Below are 13,236 nucleotides of genomic sequence, written 5' to 3'. Positions count from 1 at the left end.
AGAGAAGAGAGCTCACGGGCTCATCTGTGCTTACAGTAGAACAGCTCTGTTTTACCTAATTTATATTCCGGAATATGCCTGAAACACATATTACATGAAATATTCTGCTGCTACAGTAAACCTTCAAAAACCACTCCACTATGCCACGATAGGTGGAAAGGAGACGAATTTTGAGATAATTCAGAGAAAATTTCCAGGAAAGAGCGTATGTTTAGGAATGTGTTTTCAAATTAGTTTCCAAGGTGCTAAGTGAAATAAGTCAGACAGAAAAAAAAAAGTTAAATACCGCATGGTATCACATCTAGGTGGAATCTTCAAAAAGAAAAAAGGTAAACTCATAGAAACAGTGAGTAGATAACCGGTTGCCAGGGGCTTCAGGGTCGGGAAATAGGGAGAGGTTGGTAAAAGGGTACAGACTTTCAGCTATAAGATGACTAAGGTCTGAGGATCTAACGTAAAACATAATGACTCTAGTCGATAACACTGTATTGCAGCAATGAAATTTGCAAAGAGAGTAGAATCCTCCCCCCACAAAAGATAAATATATGAGGTGATGCATGTGAATGGGGAGAATCCTTTCACCACGTATATGTCTATCAAATCCCCATGGTATATGCTTAAAATACCTTAAATTTTTGTTGATTATACTTCAGTAAAGTTGAATAAGCAAATAAGTAAATAAAATTAGTTTCCAAGGAAAATAAGATTTGACTTTCATGGGTTAGCTGGGACCCCACTTGCCACCACCGTGGACTTTAATTGGAGCTGGTCCCAAGCTTCTGATCTCGGTGAGGGCTTTGGCCGCGTCCTGCCAATCTGCTGCTCAGGACTTTGCCCTTTCTGTGTTGCAGTGCCCTGGTTCCCAAGAACCATTCAAGAGCTCGACAGATTTGCCAATCAGATTCTCAGCTATGGAGCGGAACTGGATGCAGACCACCCCGTGAGTCCATGGCCCCTCTGATGAGATTCTGTTAGTACCTCCCCTGCCGCACCGGACTCCCCGCCCTTCCTTTGGAGCCATGTGTCTTTGTTTGCTTGTACCACAAACATTTATTGAGTGCCTACTTAGACATCTTCAGCAACATCGTTGTCATGGTTACTATTGTTGAAGCAAATACAGATCATTATCTACATCCAGAAACTATTGTTTATGTATCATATATGTAAGTGATGTGTACACACACACACACACACACAAGCACACACACATATGTAAACTATCTTTATTTCTGACTTGGTCCCACTCCAGAGGTTTAAATCAAGCGTCCGGGAAACACTAAACTACTAACAACTCTGCCAGGTACAGTGGAGCTGTAGGGAGTGGTGACACTGGATTTCAAAGCCTGAGAACAAGATGCTAGTCCAATAAGGAACTGGGAGGCTTTAGGAGCTGAGGGTACAGCATATGCAAAGGCTCAGCGTTCTGAAAGTATCCGGAATATTTGGGGAATGGCTGGCTGGCGTGTTAGGTGTGAGCGTTTGAGAGTGTCAGATTATGAGCCTGGGCGGTGGGTTGTGGTCAGAACTTAAAAGATCTGATGTATCTGACAGAGAACTCGGACTGTGTTCCGTGTCCTTTAATATTTCTAAGTGAAGGACCAGGGTCAGGGATCTTAATCATTCCCCTTTTCTAGGGCGGAGGGTTCCAGGGAGGAGCAGCCCGTGGGTGAGAAATGCCACCATCATGTTGATGGTCTTTTATTCTCTGCCCAGGCAAATGGTCCCTCAATCTTTAAATGACGTGGAAGCTGTTTTCCTTCACAAAAGCGATGGTTACTGTAACTTCCTGGGAGCCTCTGCATTTCATCAGGACTCTGTTTTCTTCTTCCATTTATGTGGTCTTTACAGTTGAGCAGGTCGTGAACTTGCTCTTCACAAGGGTTCTTTTCAGTAAGCAAAACAGACGTTCCCATTTTACAGACAGATTCATTAAGGCCCAACATGAGTAAATAACTTTTCTAAGGTCCCATGCTGAACTTTGGATCCTTTGACTCTTACCTCAGTGCCCACGGTGCCTGAGGACAAACGTCTAGCCAGTGACAGAACTTCAGGCCTCTTCACAGAGACAAAGAGCAAGCTATTTCGGGGGTAGGCTGGCCTTTTAAAACATGAACAGTTGTTGTTCCAATTCAAATCGTAAACCCCTTAGCGTGGACTCGAAAATACAGAAAAGCATGAGGAAGGGAATGAAGATCATCCGTAATCTCTTTTTTAATCTTATTTATTTTTTATTTCTCTTTTTTCTCTTGGTACTATTCTGCATTTTTTTACACTGACAAAGTGTTTTATAAACAGAAGCAAAGGTGAATTCCCCCCCTGCTCCTAGGCTTCAGAACAGAAAAAACAAAAATCACCTATTACACTGTCCAAAAATAATCGATATTTTATTTATTTAGACAGACATGAACATATATGTGTTAAATGCAGTGCCACAACTTACTAACCAGCCCCCAACAGCGAGCTCGTAGGAGGTTTGCAATCTTTCACTGTTACGATAATTTGGCAGTGAATCTTCCTGCCTGTGTGTGTGAACTCCCAGAGCTTCTTTGATTCTTACTTGTGAAGTTCCTTAATCTAAGGATAGAAATTGGACTTCAGGCTCCCCACCTTTATTTAATTAATTAATTTATTTATTTATTTATTATTGGAGTATAATTGCTTTACAATGGTGTCTTAGTTTCTGCTTTATAACAAAGTGAATCAGTTATACATATACATATGTTCCCATATCTCTTCCCTCTTGTGTCTCCCTCCCTCCCACCCTCCCTATCCCACCCCTCTAGGTGGTCACAAAGCACAGAGCTGATCTCCCTGTGCTATGCGGCGGCTTCCCACTAGCTATCTGTTTTACGTTTGGTAGCGTATATATGTCCATGCCACTCTCTCGCTTTGTCACAGCTCACCCTTCCGCCTCCTCGTGTCCTCAAGTCCATTCTCTAGTAGGTCTGTGTCTTTATTCCCGTCTTACCCCTAGGTTCTTCATGACATTTTTTTTTCTTAAATTCCATATATATGTGTTAGCATACGGTATTTGTCTTTCTCTTTCTGACTTACTTACAGACTCTAGGTCCATCCACCTTATTACAAATAGCTCAATTTCGTTTCTTTTTATGGCTGAGTAATATTCCATTGTATATATGTGCCACATCTTCTTTATCCATTCATCCGATGATGGACACTTAGGCTGTTTCCATCTCCGGGCTATTGTAAATAGAGCTGCAATGAACATTTTGGTACATGACTCTTTTTGAATTATGGTTTTCTCAGGGTATATGCCCAGTAGTGGGATTGCTGGGTCATATGGTAGTTCTATTTGTAGTTTTTTAAGGAACCTCCATACTGTTCTCCATAGTGGCTGTACCAATTCACATTCCCACCAGCAGTGCAAGAGGGTTCCCTTTTCTCCACACCCTCTCCAGCATTTATTGTTTGTAGATTTTTTGATTATGGCCATTCTGACTGGTGTGAGATGATATCTCATTGTAGTTTTGATTTGCATTTCTCTAATAATTAATGATGTTGAGCATTCTTCCATGTGTTTGTTGGCAGTCTGCCTGTCTTCGTTGGAGAAATGTCTATTTAGGTCTTCTGCCCATTTTGGATTGGGTTGTTTGTTTTTTTGATATTGAGCTGCATGAGCTGCTTGTAAATTTTGGAGATAAACCCTTTGTCAGTTGCTTCATTTGCAAATATTTTCTCCCATTCTGAGGGCTGTCTTTTGGTCTTGTTTATGGTTTCCTTTGCTGTGCAAAAGCTTTGAAGTGTCATTAGGTCCCATTTGTTTATTTTTGTTTTTATTTCCATTTCTCTAGGAGGTGGGTCAAAAAGGATCTTGCTGTGATTTATGTCATAGAGTGTTCTGCCTATGTTTTCCTCTAAGAGTTTGATAGTTTCCTCTCCCTGCAAAAACTAGAGGTGAAGTCAGAGCATTTGGATGCCGGTCCCATCTTCCTGGGTAGGATGCAACCCAGTCCCATGGGGCCCTGGGGATGGCCAGTGTCATACAAGGAGAAGCTTTACATCCCCTTTGACGAGTCAGTGTCGGGCCGTTCTGCCCTGGGAGCAAAACATCTCCAAAAATACTGTTTCTAAGAAAAGCTGGCCACCCTTGACCCCGTACCTGGTATGGGCCCTGTCGGGCGTTTTCTCCTCTTCCCCAGCTGCCTCCTCCTTCCCTGTCTCATGTCCCATCTGTTGGCCACGTGCCTGGCTCACAGGGAACAGTGGGGGAAGAGGCCAGTCCTCAGATATGGCCTGTTCCCTCTCTTTATCCTCTTGTCTCCTCAGAGGCAGTCAGGGCTGGACTTAAAACTCCTCTGGAATTCATTGTCTTTACAGATCCAGCCCATGTCTTTGGGTCCCTGGGCTCTCCATGTCATGCATTTTATCATAAAACTATAATTTATCAGGTACACAGTCCCCCTAACGAGGAGGCCAGGCTCTCTCTGTTCCTTCCTGTGGCTTCTCATCAGATCCCGGGAACTCACAGGCCAATGTCAAGAGTAAACCCTCCAGGGTGCTTCCCTGCAGCCTCTGGGCCTCACAGGGCCTGGCCCTACCATGAGGAGTGGCTGGGGTGTCCTCCCCGAAAGAACCCTCCGTTCCTTGTGGTCCCCCGGTGTTCAGGATGACCTCCCCCTGACCCCCTGCCCTGGCCGCGTGCGCTGACATTGGACCCAGCAACTCACTTCAGGGCCTCCAAAACAGCCACTTGGAGAAACGAGACCAAGGAAGATTGTTCCTGAAAGGCAGGGTAAAGGGCATTTGCCTTTCAGCTCGCCAGTGAAGCGGGACCGTGAAATGGGGTAGCTGACCTTCTTCCTTCTGCCAGCAGTCTCCCGCCTTCTCTCCTTCCCTTCTTCCTTCCACAAACATTTATTAAGCGAATGACATTCACAGCTAGCATTTCTTACACGTGGACTGTATGTCAGGCACTGTGCTAAATGTTTTACCCACATTTTCAAAATTTAAATGTTAGAACCATCCTGGGAGGATTGTATTTTCTCATTTTCAGAGGAGAAATCTCAGATGAAGAGGGCTGTGTGGCCTCACGTGTATGTGAACTGTGTCCCAAGCCGCGTAGAGGAAAGGGGGTGGAAATGATTCATAAGACATGGTTCCTGCCCTCCAGGGGCCTTCAGTCTCGGGGTAGAGCAGGGAGGGGTGCCCACTCTTCCCAAGGGATGCCGGAGGGGACTGGGATACAGCTTGGCAGGCGGAATTCAAGTGGGTCTGTGGGATTCCCATTTCTAAAACGGACTCTCCTTTCTCTGACCACCTCCCAGCCTCTGTGCTCCTGTTCATGTCATTTCCTTTCTCTGGGACACTATTCCCTATCCTCTCACTTCTTTCCCTGCTGGCAAACCTCTCTTCATCTTTTAAGGCCCAACTCATATATCTAGGTTTCCGTAAAGCCTTCCCCCTACTTCTTTCCCCAGGCCAAGCTTTTCACACTGATGCTGCAGAACTGTGTGCACTGTGTTTTATACTTTGAACACAGAGCATCAGATCAAAATAAACTCACTACCTCATAGGACTTCTACAAGGGTCATGAGCATGATTCTCAAATTGCAGTCTTTGAAAAGAAATTCATGATCAAAGGGAGAAAGGCTGTATCCTAGAACCTCATTTTAAGCATTTACAAGTCCCATTAGAGGCTTTGGAAAATCCTGTAAAAATGACACCCATTCAACCAATGCCCCTTAAGTTTATTTACCCATGGAACCCCTTTTTCATGGAATACTATGCAATATTATCTTAAATGGTAAGTGTTCCATGGAACACAGCTTGGGTGATATTTGGTTAAATCATAACACACAAAGTACATGATTAAACACCAGGTTTAATGAGTCAGACAGCATACGGTATCAGTTCTAAGTTCACTATCAGTTCTAACGTTCAGTCCAGTTGGGGGACTGGAATGGTTAGGGAGGACTTTGGGAAAGAGGGAGATCTGAGGTGAGCCCTCTAGTAACAAGGTCAATAGGGCCAACTGTTTATCAAACAACCCCCAAATCTCTATGGATTTACCCAATAAAAGTTCATTTCCAGTGTTGGTCAATAGGGAAACTGCTTCATGCAGTCTTGACAGAGACCAAGTCTCCTTCCATCTAATGGAAGAACCCTCATCTGGGTCCTGGAAGCTGTCTCCATTCTCCCAGGCATGGGAGAAGAAAGTAAAAATTATGCCTGGGAGGTTTTTATGATCCAGGATTCAAGGTGACTCACTTAGCTTCACTCGAATTCCACCGACTGCAGCTCAGTCACAGGGCTGCTACTTCCTGCAAAGGAGGCTGGGAACAGTGGTTTAGCAATGTTCTCTGAAAGTAAGGGGGCTCAGATATTGGGGAGCACAAGGAACCTCTGCCACACAGACCCAAACCCCAGAGCTCCCTCCTCCAGTTTCCCTGGCACCTGCTGAAGATCTGCACAAGGGGAGGCTTTCTGGTGGAGAAAATATTAGCTAATACAACTGCTTTTCTGTGTCTCTTTCTACTTCTTGATCTAAATCTCTCAAACTGCTTTTCAATCTTTCAAGGCGTGGATATTGACTTTCCCTACTCTCCAGAAAGAGCCTCGCTCATCCCCAAGAGCAGGTCTTTCCAGTACGTCTCTCCTTCCCTCTTCCTTTGCCCATCCATCCTTCTCCACCCGAGAGCCCTGTCAAAGTCTGTTCTAAGGATTAGTCAGCTAGCTGAGTCATCAAAGACTTCCTTTAAAAAAAAATTATTTATTTATTTGGCTGCGCTGAGTCTTAGCTGTGGCACAAGGGCTCTTAGTTGAGGCATGCATGCGGGATCTAGTTCCCTGACCAGGTATTGAACCCAGGCCCCCTGCATGGGGAGCATGGAGTCTTAACCGCTGGACCAGTGGGGAAGTCCCTCATCAAAGACTTCTTGCACTTCTACTAAGCTGCTCTGTCAAAAGCATAATTTTTAAAGAGATACAGGTAGATAGTGAACATCTGTCTAAAATCCATTGACCTGGTTAGTAAGGGAAACAAGATGACAAGGATGGTGCAAAGGAAGATACAAGAGACCAAAGCATATATATGGTCATTGAAAAGTAGGATGCCAGATGAGACTGAAAAGGTGAATACACATGACTAACGTCCTATAAAACAATAAGCCATCACAATGAGTGTTTTCTACTGGAAAGAAGTCATTTGCAACTTGATCATAAAATAAATGTTTTGCAACTTACCAATCTTCTAAAAGTCAACATCTAACTTTGAAGAGTTTGGGCCTTACTAAGTAGTCAGTTGCACATCAAACAAATATACCTGCCCCTAGAGCATACAGTGAGCTTGTTAGCCAGTGATCTAATAGGACTTTGAAAAGGCACACAGTAATTTTTTTTGCCTAAGTTTTGCGTAATTTTTCTTAACAGCTCCTACTCAGGAGTATGCTAAGTACGCTTTGCCCTGAAAATCCAGTGATAAGTAAGATAAACAGATTCCTGAGTTTAGTAATTATTAACAAATATAATGATCGAAAGGAGAAGCACTCAATTTGCCGAGGGAACTTATTGTAGAGGGAAACTAATAAACTTCAGGACAATCAAGGTAGGTTCCTAAAAGCTGAAACCAAGTTGGAAAGACCAAGTAGTAGCTTGTTAGTCTGAGAGAGTGTGAAAGAGTGTTCCAATCACAGGGAACAGCATGTGTGAAGGCCTTAACATGGGAAAAAGCATAGTGTGTTCAAAGAATTCAAATAAGACTGATTTGGATAAATTTGGAGACGTAGTATACAGGCAATTGTAGTTGGAAACATAGGCAGGGCCAAATCACGTACAACCTTGTGCACAATGTTAAGGATTTTGGACTTTATCCTAAAAGTGGTAAGAAGCCATTGAAAGTTTGTAGAGCAGAGAGAGACCCTACCAGGTTGGTATGTTGTAAGTCTCCTTGGGCTGAAGTGAGGGAGGGGGTTATGAGGAACAGACAAAGAAAGGCCACTTGGAAAGTATTTGTAGTAGTCCAGGAGAGAAATGATGGGGGCCTGAATCAAAGTGTAGCAGTGAGGGCTTCCCTGGTGGCGCAGTGGTTGAGAGTCCACCTGCCGATGCAAGGGACACGGGTTCATGCCCCGGTCCGGGAAGATCCCACATGCCGCGGAGCGGCTGGGCCTGTGAGCCATGGCCACTGAGCCTGCGCGTCCGGAGCCTGTGCTCTGCAACGGGAGAGGCTGCGACGGTGAGAGGCCTGCGTGCCGCAAAAAAAATAAAAATTAAAAAAATAAGTGTAGCAGTGAGATTAAAGTAAAAAGGATAAACTCAAGATATTTGAAAGGAAAAATGGACAAAAATTATCAAATGTGAAGAGGAGAGAGGTAAAACAATTCCCAGATTACTGACTTGGGAAGTCAGGTATCAGAATCTTTTCCAGGACAGTCTTCTTGGCCTTATTGGTGGTGACCGTGGCCAGCCATGCAGAGTGGGCAAGAGGAGGGGTTGTGGTCAGCGCCGTCCTTGTCTATTGACTTGCAAGTCTTTGGTGAGTGTCTATGGCGTGGCGATGGCAGGTACTTAAAAAATACGACTTAGAACTTCTTGTCTCCTGTGTACCATCCTTCCTCCAGTCGGTGTGGGACTGATAGAATGCAGAAAGACTCTCACTATTGCCCTAGATGCAAAATAAATCGCAAGGTAAGAATTCGGCAGGTGCTCTTTTAAAAGCCCAGGGATGGGTGACGGGACTGAGTGAGCCATTCCAGAGTACATCCTTTTCATATTCTGAGCCAGACTTCTCAGCTTGTGGATTTCCCACCATTGTGCACAAATGCATCATTTTTTCACTGTCTCCTTTGTACTCGGAATTTTACATGATACCCTGCTTACATTACCTAATCTAATCCACCCGACACTGCGAGGTAACTACCGTTACTAGTTTCACTTTACTGATGAAGAAACTAGGGCTCTGAGAGGTGAACTAACCATCAGGCCATGCTCCTAGGGATTGAATGAGTGAGTAATCCAACCTAGCGTGTTCAACTTCAGTAGTCTAAAGATGGCATTTCTGAGGTTTAATCTCCACCATGATATCAAGAAATGATAAAGATCTCAGTCTAGAAGAATACTCACTCGGAAGACTTTTCCATATGGTTACTGTCTCCCCAAAATCCCCGCTGAAGCAAAAGCACAGACTTCGACACCACAAGTAACACAAATGCTGAGATTAAGGAAAGTGATTGCATGTGGACCGCAGGTGATGTTACCACTTCGCACCCTGTAGAATTCTCTCCCCTTTCTCCCACCCATTTCTCCTCTCTTCCCCCTCTCCCTCCCCACTCCTTCACCAACAATATATTTTCCTGTCAAACATACTTGGTTACATGCAGTGCGACCAGAATTGCTGCTATTAGCTTATTTGAGACAGGATGATTAGTCATCACCAACTGTAGCTTAATTCAGAGTGTATTCCACATGTCTGCGGAGGCCCGTGGTCACCTGGCAGCCCAGAGGATGCAAGACCCAGTCCCTGAGAGATGGACCCCAGACTTTCGCTGCTAACTGAGAGAGCAAAAGTCTGTGCCGCCTAGTTGGCAGGGTCCCTTCGCAGGCTGATAATGAACTTCTTAGAAACTTGAGCTGGCAAAGGACCACAGTTAGAAACCTCCCCATATGGAAAATCTTTGTATTATATTATATTTGGATGTGTTGATATAGCTCAATGTATGAATCTGCTGTCACCTCCCATAATAATCTGAGATGGATTTTTAATATTATTTTACTTTTCTTCTAATTATAAAAGGAGTAGGGATAAATTAGGAGGTTGGGATTAACATCTACACACTACTATATATTGAATAGATAACCAACAAGGACCTACTGGATAGCACAGGGAACTATAATCAATACTTTGTCATAACCTATAAGGGAAAAGACTGAAAAAGATATATATGTATATGTATGTATAACAACCACTGTGCTATATACCTGAAACTAACATGATGTTATAAATCAATTATACTTCAAATAAATAAAGTGAAACAATAAAATAAACTCAAACTGTAAAAAGGAAAAAGAAATCCACACTCACAGTAGAAAAATTCAAAAGCCTAAACAGTACAGAAGAATAAAACAGTTCCCATTTTCATACCTTTTGTTGGATTTGATTGTATTTATTCCATCATTTCATTTTTATGCTATTTATATAATCCCTCTGACACAGTTGATACCTACTGGATATATAATTTTATATTAAGCTTTTTTTTTTCACTGATGGAAAAGTCTTTAAACTGCCTAGACAAAGTACATTGAAGATTAAAGATAAATGGGAAGAGAAATTGCAATGGGCATCCCATTCTGGAGACAGTATAATGAAGTGGAAATCCACTGGGTAAGGGAATTCTTCGCTTGTCTCCCTGGTTACCCGTCTCAGCCCTCAAACCTCAACTTACCACCTGGCTAGGACCAGAAAACCCAAGTGGAGGTACAGGTTCTGCAGTTTAGGGACCCTGGGCAATTGGCTCTACGGGCTTCACTTTCTTCATGTCTAGATCAAAATACAAATATAGATATTCTCCAAGGCACCTCACAAGCGCAAAAGTCTATGCTTTGTACTTAGGGGCTAGAGAAGGCCATGACTGTTAAATAAGACTTGTAGGTGAGGATGACTGTAAAGGTCAAGCATTATGATTGACAAACATTAACGTTATATTCTGAGTCCTAAGTATAGAGATGTGTTCTTCATTTAGCCCAGTAGACAGGTTCCTAAAAGGGTGTGTTAGAGCTGCTTGGAAATCAAAGGATAGTGCCCAATCTTCTTACTATATCATCCCACAGCAACTTACCTTCACCCAGTAGAACTGGGCCCAGCACAGTTTTAAGTTTTCAGATTCCTAAGCTTTTCTGTTTATTCAAAACCATTCAGTGCTTAAGAGAAAACACTCTAGTTATACTTTGTAATGACCATGTCCTGGAATCTTTTCTAAATTGAATAATCACTTAATTTATCTGGGATTTGGTTTTAGAACAAAAAAACGAAACAGTATGGTAATTTTACTTTACTTTTCCAGTGTGAAACGTTTACATTTCTCTGTTTCTCAAAATATATCCTGGGAAACAAAATAGGGAACTCCTTTCTTCCCTCCCTCCCTCCCTTTGTTTATTCCTCCCTCCCCCTTATTCTTTTCTTCCTTTCCTCTTTCAGCAAGTGTTTGTAGTTCTTTCTGTGTGCCAGACTCTATGCCATGGATTGTCAGGTGAAATTACATTATATACATGAACCCCTGGGTTTTTGGAATTATTGGTCGAGCTGGATTTTAAAAAAACAAAAAAATAACCAACCAACCAATCAAACAAACAAAAAAAAACAATATCTGAAAGTCAGGGAGTATTTATGCTTTAAAAAAAGTCTTTACATATTACTCTCCGCGACATTAGCCTTTGTTTTTGATTCACTAATGTCTTGGTTTGGAGGGATGGTGGGACAGAGAAATTTCAAGCTAAAGTGATGGACGGCATGGTTTATTGGTAAATGCTTGGAGGGAACAAAGCAAAGTTCTACAGTGGTGACACCAGTGTCTTGTCTTACTAAAACTCAGATCACAATCAATTTTGGGGGGAAAATGACCTTTTTTCTAGCTTTATTGAAATATAATTGACACAACATCGTGTAAGCTTGATGCTGATTTAATACATGTATATATTGTGAAATGATTACCATAATGAGGTCAGTTAGCAACTCTATCACTTCTCATAATTACTGTTCTTTTCCTGTGGTGAAAACATTTAAGATTTACTCTCTTAGCAATTTTCAAGTATATAAGACACTATTGTTAACTATAATTGTCGTGCTGTACATTAGATCCAGAACTTATTCATCTTGTAACTGGAGGTTTGACCCCTTAACCAACATCTCTCCCTGTTTATCCCACTCTCCATCCTCTGGCAACCACCAATCTACTCTCTGTCTATGAATTTGGCTTTTTTGGATTCCACGTATAAGTGAGATCATACAGTATTTGTCTTTCTCTGTCTGACTTATTTCACTTAGTAAAATGTCCTCAAGTTCCATCCGTGTTGTCAGAAGGTTTCCCTTCTTTCTTATGGATGAATAATATCCCATTATTTGTATATACCACGTTTTCTTTATCCATTTATCTGTCAGTGAACACTTAGGTTGTTTATTATGTCTTGACTATTTGAATGAGGCTTCAATAACATAGAGGTGCAGATATCTCTCCAAGGAAGTGATTTTATTTCCTTTGGATATATACCTAGAAGTGATATTGCCAGATCATATGGTAGTTCTATTTTCAATTTTTTGAGGAACCTCCATATTGTTTCCCAAAGTAGCTGTACCAGTTTACATACCCACCAATAGTGCACAAAGGTTTCCTTTTCTCCACATTCTTGCCAACACTTATCTCTCGTCTTTTCGATAATAGGTATTCTAACAAGTATGAGATGATAGCTCATTGTGATTTTGATTTGCATTTTACTGATGATTAGTGATGTTGAGCATCTTTTCATGTACCTGTTGGCCATTTGTATGTCTCCTCTGCCTATTTCTAAATCAGATTATTTGATTTTTTTTCTATTGAGTTGTATGAGTTCCTTATATACTTTGGATATTAACTCCTTATCTGGTATGGTTTGCAAATATTTTCTCCCATTTTATAGGTTGCTTTTCATTTTGTTAGTTGTTTCTTTTGTTGTGCAGAAACTTTTTTGTTTGATGTAGTCCCACTTATTTACTTTTGTTTTTGTTGCTTGTGCTTTTGGTGTCATATCCAAAAATTCATTCCCTAGACCAATGTCAAGTAGCAATCGAGAGAAAGAAGAACAAAGCTGGAGGAATCACATGTCCTGATTTCAAACTATATTACAAAGCTATAGTAATCAAAACAGCATGGTACTGGCATAAAAGCAAACAGACTAATAGAACAGGATCAAGAGCCTAGATATGAACTCATGCACATACAGTCAACTAATATTTGACAAGGGAGCCAAGAATACTCAATGGAGAAAAGAATAGTCTCTTCAGTAAATGATGTTGGGAAAACTGGATATTAACATGCAAAAGAATGAAATTAGACCCCTATCTTACACCACTCACAAAAAATGAATTTGAAATGCATTAAAGACTTAAATGTAAGACCTGAAACAATAAAACTCTAAGAAGAAAATATAAGGAAAATGTCCTTTTAACCAATTGGGATCATGTCCATCTCAGGGATGTGACCTCCCCCCACACCCCCAACACTGAAAGACACACTTGGCCTCTTTTCA

The 13,236-nt window shown here is 41.9% G+C and overlaps 1 protein-coding gene across 1 annotated transcript in view; it reads left to right on the top strand.

Moving 5' to 3' along the window:
- Positions 1–13,236, top strand: part of PAH (phenylalanine hydroxylase) — a 72,131-nt gene that overhangs the window by 36,129 nt on the left and 22,766 nt on the right. Inside the window, exon 4 of the mRNA XM_060025487.1 lies at positions 852–940. Within this exon, the coding sequence (XP_059881470.1) occupies positions 852–940 (89 nt within the window). The remainder of the gene's footprint in view (positions 1–851; positions 941–13,236) is intronic.

This window comes from Delphinus delphis, chromosome 11, assembly GCF_949987515.2.
Source record: "Delphinus delphis chromosome 11, mDelDel1.2, whole genome shotgun sequence".
In the NCBI taxonomy this organism is placed as follows: Eukaryota; Metazoa; Chordata; class Mammalia; order Artiodactyla; family Delphinidae; genus Delphinus; species Delphinus delphis.
The sequence above is the reverse complement of the archived record's forward strand: the minus strand, read 5'-3'. Positions and strand labels throughout refer to the sequence as shown.